The sequence below is a fragment of the Drosophila virilis genome, chromosome 4, assembly GCF_030788295.1.
Source record: "Drosophila virilis strain 15010-1051.87 chromosome 4, Dvir_AGI_RSII-ME, whole genome shotgun sequence".
Taxonomy (NCBI): domain Eukaryota; kingdom Metazoa; phylum Arthropoda; class Insecta; order Diptera; family Drosophilidae; genus Drosophila; species Drosophila virilis.
Genome location: NC_091546.1, coordinates 5129621 through 5138471, shown reverse-complemented (window position 1 = coordinate 5138471; position 8851 = coordinate 5129621). Strand labels below are relative to the sequence as shown.

At 41.0% G+C, this 8851-nt stretch overlaps 2 protein-coding genes across 2 annotated transcripts; both read left to right on the top strand.

Annotated features, from left to right (window-relative positions):
* The first annotated feature begins 32 nt into the window (after positions 1 to 32).
* Positions 33 to 954, top strand: LOC6629249 (uncharacterized). The gene is made up of 2 exons (XM_002052737.4): positions 33 to 217; positions 288 to 954. The coding sequence occupies exons 1-2, from the start codon at positions 165 to 167 to the stop codon at positions 385 to 387; spliced, it is 153 nt and encodes a 50-aa protein (XP_002052773.2). The 5' UTR covers positions 33 to 164; the 3' UTR covers positions 388 to 954.
* LOC138910838 (uncharacterized) lies at positions 543 to 1000 on the top strand. Its single transcript, XM_070209102.1, has one exon. It carries the CDS (start codon positions 543 to 545, stop codon positions 744 to 746), a length of 204 nt encoding a protein of 67 aa, XP_070065203.1. The 3' UTR covers positions 747 to 1000.
* Positions 1001 to 8851: the final 7851 nt, after the last annotated feature.

Here is an 8851-nt window from a genome sequence, read left to right as displayed (position 1 = left end):
AGCCAGTTGCAGGCATCGTTAGAGGCTCAGTAGAAAGTTCCGAACAGAGGCGAACGTTGCATTCGATCCAAGCGCTTGGCAGTCATCGTTCACAATCCTTGCAAATAATAATAATATATTTTAATTTTCGATACCAATGTGCAAATTGCAAAAGTTTTGTGTCAATGCCAAAAATTAGCAAAACGGATACCAAAAACAAACTATTCAAACAATTAGGGTAAGTCCAGTGTTGTCTAACGTCGCAAGGCCAGCCAGCCAGCATTCAGATTATGTTCGTTCACTTGCAGATTGGACAAAAGTCTGTCGTGCAGCAAAGGATCTCGCACGGGCAACTCGGCCAACAATAAGGAACTGAAAGTTTTGACGCTGCTGCAAACTGTGCCGTGAACTGTTGAACTTTGAACCTGAAGCTACACCAGCCAGCATTTCAAATCTAAATCGCGCAGCTCTGTGAAAATTGGAATTAAAATTTGGCATTAAAAAACGGCTAAACAATTGAACTCATCAAGCCCCGAGAAATCAGCCTAAGCAAACGCGGCAAAATGGTCTACACGGAACGCACCGACCTGTGCCTCTCGAGCAGCAAGGACAATGCCGGACAGGGCAAATCCCAACCGAAGACAACGTCCAGCCCCAGCTCCAGCTCGGGCGCCTGGAGCAGTCAGGCCTCCAGCGCCGAGAAATGGAAGTACAATAATATGGTCAAGGATAATCGCGAAAAGTTCAATGGCATGCACTTCTCCTAATTCCCAACCTGTTTACGGGCAATGATCTTTTATTTTTGGGGCTAGTTAATTGCCTGCAACGCGATCGAGACTTATTGTTATATCTGGGCTCTATGGGTTAATTGTAGCTTAGTTGTAAGCCTGTTATTGATTACAAATATTAAATTATCTTGATAGAATCAAAAAACAAAAAAAAACAAAAAAAATTTGCGCAAAACAATCAAACAAAGTCTTTTCAAGTCCCAATCATTAAAAATGAGGTTATGGTGATTCAACGTTCTAAAAGCGTATTTTAAAAGGAAAAAAAAAAAACAAATTCCAGTTTGTAATTTCAGTAAATAACAGCCCTTGGCATTGTGTATTGTATTCAAGCCAAGTTTGTTTGCGTAAAATAATACCTTAAGGCATTGTATAGCTAATTTTATGAGCTCTGGTGCAAAAAATAAGAAAAAAGTGAGGTTAGGCTGGGCACAGCGTGTGTTGTTTGCCGCGTAGAAAGGCGAAAGCAGCTAAAAGTTGGTACAAATAAGCAAAGACAAACTAGTTTTAAATGATTCGTATAATAAGAAAGAGGCTAAACAGCTTGTCTAGATGCATACTAAGTTCGAGTGAGTTGGCACGTTCGCTTAATTTTAGGTTATTTCAAGCTGTATTTTTGCTTGAACTGGATGAGCAGGGCCAATATCGAAGCTATGCTCATTCAGGCAACTAAGCGACCAGGATTCGGGCTTATTATGGATGTAGATGCCTTAGAAGAAGGCCAAAATGCCATCAAAAGCAGCTGTGAGGTATGTTTCTATAAATAGTTGAAGTTCTAGTAGATGAAGGTGGGGATGAATTTATTATAATAACTCAATAACAATACATTCATCTTCATGTTCTTTATCTACATTCGTCGTCTTAAAAGAGAACTGAGTCAGCTAACATACATGAGTACAGCTTGCACAGCTCGTTCGATAATAAACAGCGTCTGGTCACCCTAATCTCAGTGTTGGTCAACGAAAGCAATTAATCGATATTTTTTGAGATGAGTTTGGGTAACAGCAAATTGAACAGCCAATTCAATTAAATAATTAGCTTACAAAATTATTATAAATATTAATATCTTGGTTTTTGTTTTATAAATTCTATATTTCTGCTATTTCGTCCTCCGACTTTAATTTCGTATTGCCTTCTTATACAAATCAAACCGTGTCACCCTGATTGACCTTGCCACTTGACTTCATATCGCATCTATAACTGTCCATAAAACATTTGCATGAACCGTGGCTATTACCGTGATTAGCTTAACTTATGCACGGCCAGAAGTTTGTGTTCCTCCCTGACCGGAACCTTGGGCAAAGTGCACTTAATACACATTAGCTACGCTTATTTGACAGACCCCGGGCGCAGATATTGATGATGTCTGCCCGTCTTGTCACCCTCTCAAACGCTCATCGCCCTCGACAGCAGCCGGCGCGTGCTCTGCGCCGGGATCAAGTGTATCTCTGGCCGCTCAGGCATTACCGCAACGGATGTCGCTGGGGTCCGGTAGTCGGCGGCATTTACGCATCGGTTGGATTAGAAGTGCGAAATTTTTGATAATTTTTCAATTGTATTGTTTGGCATTGGGCCAGATAGAGTAGAGGAGTCCATTGAGTCCTGGGAGCCAGTCGCTGGGTGTGAGCTGCGGTCGTCCTTTTTTCTGACACACGACTGCACAGGACACACGTGGCGCTGGCTATTAGAAGCGATTTCCTTTGCGCCGCTAATACAACATTTTCCATAGACTTCTTTTTTTTTTTTTTTTTTTGAAATGTTGTGGCGTTCTCTTCCGGCTCGTCCTGGGTGGAAAGCTGTCACCGTGCGACACTTGCTGTGTCCTGCGTCTAATTGAAGCGCTTTATTTTCGATTTATGTTTCTATACATATATATTTTATTTTTATTTTATTTTTACGTTTTTATTTTCTCAGTTTTCTCATGGCCCTGTAATTACTTTGTTTCCAAGCGCCGGGCGGTCGCTTCTTAATCCTGTCAGGTTGCCGGCATATTTCGGCTTCGGTTTTGGCATCTTCGTCACATTGCAATTAAAAGCGCACAGCAGGTGTGCCCCGAAAGTCCTTTGAACTTGTGCTATAAAATGTGAATGTGTCACTTGCAAGGATTCCGCAACCGGATGACGACGGACACAAGGACAGACGCCCAACGCCCGACGCCCGACGACCGACGCCTGACTACTGTGATTTCTGATGCTATCCAAGTGAAAAGCAATTATCACGTCATTATCATAAGGAAACCCATAAACAGTTTTGTTTTTTGTTTTGAATACCCTTTGAGATGAGTCGAGTCGATCTATCCAAGTACGTTTAGCAATGTCTACTAGGATAATTAAGGTTTGTGATGGTTTATTTTTACTCGACTTCTGCCCTATTTCTCTAAAATCGATAAATATCGATTTTACATATCGATAACAACACGACTATATATTAGTATAAAGATACTATTATACTTGATTAAGTTGTTAGTTGCTAGAGAAGCAACTTCCTATGTCTTTTATTTTATGCCCATCTTCATTCCTAACAAATGTCAATCGCAGGTTTTATAAGAGCTAGAAACGGCTTAGGGTTGTCGGCTTATACTCTCATGTAATTCATAACAATAGAAAAATATCGAATCTTTTCTCTGGTTTCTTGAGCCCATCTCGGGAATAATAAGAGCTGGAGGTCCAGAATATCCTGAAGACTTCTTCGGTATTAAGGTCCTGGCTTCTTTTATCTCTTCCCGATAAACTGTTCGATTACACTGATAACTGTAATCGATTTATATCGATACCCAGTTTTAGTTTCTAAATCAGTGCTCGGGAACTATCAGATCAGGAGATTCAAAATTTAGCATATAAGTTCTTAGATAGCATAAACTTCCATACCTTCCACACCTTCCTTTCAGATTAAAGTTCTATAGTCCTGGATTTTGGTACATGCACATGCACATGGAAGCCCATGACTCGTCTATCTTTTTTCTTTTTATACGGCAACTGAGCTCGGGCATAGGGCGAGACTATTTGCTTAATGCTTTGTGTGCAGGGTATCTGTTAGTCCTGCATACACACACACACTTATTGATATTTTGTAAATAGCTCGTGCCCTCGGGCCTTAGCGCCTAATAAAGTCCGGTCAAGCTAGTTCCCCGAAATGCTGGCAATTGATTCTCTTGCTGCCTGCAATGCCCCTTCTCTCTCCATTATCTGCCGCCGGCTTCCGTTGACAGACAACCCTTATTGTGAGTTAGCGATAACATCTTCCGACAACATGTCACATGCCACGTGGTGGAAAATTATGAATAATTTCCGTAACTTCTGTCGCAACGTCGCAACGTCGCAAAATCGCAGCTTGCAGTGTAAAAGGTGACAGGGCCATGCCCACCTTTGGCGAGAGGCGCCCTCTTCTTTTGCCAAGCGATTGCCGCGTGCCTGAAGTGTGGGGCGTGCCGTCAGATACGACTTCCGTCAGCCGCCGCGACAGATGTTTTTCTGCGGGAATGCAAAAGCGGCTCGTCTCGCCTTCCCTTCCACTTCCACCCCCGTCCCCTTTCAGGTAATACCTCTGTGATTTTAGGAGTTGCAAAACAATTGCGTTTGGGCAATTTCTCAGCGCGGATGTCTCCGCCAGCAGTTTTGTAAATTGTATTCGAATTTTTGTGAATAATGTGAATGTACTCGAACATTGTGTACGGGCGGGCGTTCACATTTGCCGAAAGGTGTTTGGCGGGTTCTTCTTCTTGTTGTTGTTGGCAAGGTGTGACGCAGTTGCCAAACATCAAACAGACATAATCCAAAATTGATTCGTCCCCTTCCCGGCGCGATATTTGAATCAGAAATCAGGCAGACAACAATTGGGTTTAATGTGCATGTCACTTGATCGGTGGCAAGGTGCAACTGCAGCAGTCAAGCGGCGCACAAGGCTCTTTAATATGGGGCACAGCTCAAGGCTATCGAAGGCATGAGTTTATTTTCGAAATTCGGGGAGTGGGAAAGGTGTTCAAAAAGTAAAATATATTTGTATTTGTCTGCAGCTCTTTTAAGCTGCGAGATATGTCATCCATCACAAATATCGATTATTAACTAATTAATTATTTTTAATATTATTTAAACATTTTAATTATTATTAATAAATTATTTATTATTATTTTTAATAGTAGACACAACTCCGACCCTATTAAGTATATACGTTCTTGATCTGCATTAAAAGCCGAATTGATACAGACATGTATGCATATGCGCATGGCCGCATGTCTACATGTCTGCATGTCTGCATGTACGCATGTCTGCATGTCCGCATGTCCGCATATCCGCATGTCCGCAAGCTCACATGTCCGCATGTCCGCCTGTCTGTTCTATGCGAACTACTTAGTTTCTCAGTTTTTCAGCTATCGTCCTTTCTGTTCAGTTCATATGTCAGAAAAGGCCGATCCGACTTCTGTGTCATATAGCTACCATAGCAACCGATCGGTAGAAATGTAGGCTTTGATTCGTATACCTTTTTTTTTTTTAAATTAAGATAATTATTAGCTCCACTATGATCTCCATATATGTGCAAAATGTTTTCAACGTCGAACTTTTATTCTTTAACTTTAACTTAACTTTTTATTTATACTAAGGGAAAATGCTTTTTGTTTATGTAATAAGGACCTTGAATATGGACGACGTCTGTATTTTAAATTAATTTAAATAGTTTTGACAGTACAAAACAGACATTTCAGCTGAATTCGACTTATGCCTTGGGAGATTAATTTTTTGGTATAAATTAGCATGTTAATTATATGTCTATATGCTCTGCAGAGTAACGAAACATCATATCATATCATAACGTATCGTATCGTGTTACTCTATGACATTTCTGTCGAAGAGATCGAGATTATGTAAATGCTATATAATTTACAAAATATGGCAAACATGCGGCTAAACAAAGGGCGGCAATTACATGAAAATCGCAATTCAATTGAGAGTTGAGAATTGAGACGCGGCTGTCAATGAATTGAGTACCAACCACCGTTAAATACAAATACATAAACAGAATTTTCAGCCGCCATTTCTGATCGACAGCTGTCACGAATGACAATTGGATTGCCGAGCAAAGAGCCTTGCCCCCTCTTTACCCGGCCATTGCCCTTGCCCTTTATATAAAATATATGCCATAAAAATATGAGACGCAGCATTCGTATTTATAGAATTTGTAAAATGCGCGAGGTCATCAAAATCAAAATCAAAATCAAAACAACAAACACAACCACAACCGAAACCGAAACCGATATGAAAATTGAAACAATGGCAATGCCTCTCCACTCATGGACCCGGAGTGCTTCCATGGAGGACTGGAGGACACTTGAGCATAAACGCAGAAACGTGGTTGCGTTTTTGTGGGTCGCCAGTGGGGGGAGATGGGGGGAAACTGAGGGCGACCGGGTATATTCCATTCAAGGGAGCTACACTTCATAAGCTGAGGTACGTGAGCTGTCCAGTAAAAATATATCTACGAAGTTTAAATATTTAAATAATATTACTTATAATAAACATTAAAGAATCAAAATTGTATGACTTTCTCTCTCTTGAAGATTTGTCATGGCAGACGTCTTTCAGGACATGTCAGCAGCGTTGTCTTCGAGCGTCCTTCGTTAGGAACTTATTGCTAAGGCAAGTCAATTTAGAGAGAGTTATGTCTAGCAAAGTTGGGCCTTTCTTCTATCACTATCGACAAATGACGAGCTAGCGAACATGTCAGTGAGTGTGTCAGCAAGCAATTAATTAATTAAATATGATGCCCTTTGGTAGAGCATTTCCGTAGTCAGTGCAAGTCGTTCGGCATTCATATTTGTTTTACACGCAGAAACGCTTGTAAAAATCTTTAAATGCAATTATGGTTTATGTGCAGCTTACATAAAACGCCAATGATATGCTCTGAGTGTCTTTTGTTGTGGCTTAAATGCACACACACACACACACACACACACACCCATACACACCCATACACATTACACTCTCGTCTACCCATAATCAGGGCGGTTATTTCTGTTGCGCGCCAAAAAGCTGCACGAAGCTTCCATTTGTTGCACGTCGTTCGGGTGGTTCCTAAGCAGATGAATGGGCATATATGCCTCATGTATATATTTATATATATATTTATATATATGTGTTTGTGTGTGTGTGTGTGGCATATGCATCGGCACCACAATCGCATCATTTTGAGCAATTAAGTGTGTGTATTATCCCCGTAACACCGCCACTGTCAGAGGGCCTTGAAAACACATCAAAACAGACGCTGGCGGGGCGTCCTCTCCCTGCGTCCCCCCTTCCCTCAGACCTCTGTGGGCAAAGGTCCTGCCACCGGAAGTACATTGAATATGAGCCCGCGCGCGCATGTGTATGCATGTGTGTGTGCATGTGTGTGCATGCTTTTATGCGCAAATTGTGCATTTATGTCGACAATGCCTCAACTTGAGGCTTGGCGAGGTTCGACTCTGTCGCTGCCGCTGCCGCTGCCTCTACCGCAGCCTCTGCCACTGTCGCTGGCTCAGCTGCAGCTGCTCTGTGTGTGCGAAAGAGCAAGAGCGCGCCGATAATGTTGATCAGCAGCAGCTTTCTAGCTCTTTGCTCTCTGCTGTCCTCCTGCCCACAGCTCGTGCCTGACAGAAAGTCGAGGTTCACTCTTTGTCTGAGTCGTGCCCACTTTTACTTTTCGCCTTTGTTGCCTGCGGGGAGGAGGTTGCGCGGCTGTCAAGCCCGTTGATAAGCGACAGCCTCCTCCCACAGCTACAAGGGGTTTCTAGGGAACAGCTAAAGATCTGCTTGACAGACGGTTTTATAGATAAGAAATAAGGATTAGGCTGTTAAATATACGAGTACCTAATATGCCACAAGAAGGGGAACTATATATTACAGGCTTATTGTTTTTACTATTATAATATAATCATATACCATAGCAGTTCTCAATACACACTTAAATATGAAAAATTGGTTAAATGTAGATAGATTGTAGATGCTAAAACAGCATATGTTGACAGCTTCTTTATGATGCCCAGAAAAACAGACTATCTTTTCCAACAACATTTTTTTATTTGATCGATAGTTCCTACAACAGATATTTAAAGTAGTTTCTCAATCAGCCTCTTCGACATATCTGCTGCCTCTATAGGAAATATGTTTCCAAAAGGGGTATTATAAATAGACAAACCTTATCAAAATCGGTTGAGTTTTGAAAGAGAAGCTGACGAAATCTTATTCTTCTTCCTTCTCGATTCTCAAATATTTATGTGGGGTCTACACATTGGCTAAAAGTTCAGTGAAATTTAATTTTATTTTGTAATGTGATTAACAATAGCCTTTAAATGAAAGTGTAATGTGAATTATTATTATTATTGCAAGTGCCATATAATCTTAAAGGCTACCTTCCTCTGCGATTCTCAAAAATTCAGTAGAGGCTGCCCATTTGATATAATTTCAATGTGTTTGTTTTGTTATGTGATAAACAATTGCTTTAACTAATTGATTAATGTGCATTTAAAATGTTGCAGCAACGATTCGAAATAAACGGGAGCCGTTCTTTGCGATTCTCAGGAATTAAAATGAGGCGTATATATTTTGATGTTCATTAAACCGGCTTGCGGGTGAATGGATAATTGGTGAGTGGACATTTTTTAACTTTTTAAGTTGATTATCATAATAATTATAAGCGGCTATTGCCCGGCCTTTGCCGGAAAAGGAAATATAAGACTTTTAATATTTCTTCTAAAACATTCGATTACAATAACATGTGTGTATAGCGAGTGGCTCTTGAGTATGTATGTCTTGTATACACTAGCCACAGCCTACGATTATCCAGGACAAATGTCAAATGCAAGTGACACTACCCACAGCCACGCCCAACTAACGCCCGAGGCAGCCATGTGTCAGGCAGTGGCCAATTTAAAATTCAATTTAAGTTCAATTGATTTGAGATTTTGATAGAGATTTTACACAGCAGTCAAAAGGACGAAGCTCAAACGCTCTCAATATAAACACGCACACGCAGCGGGGAAGCCCCATTAAGAGCTTGTGAGTGCTCGCTCGGACTTGTGCTTTGTGGTTGCCAATGGGAAGGCGTTTGAATGGCAA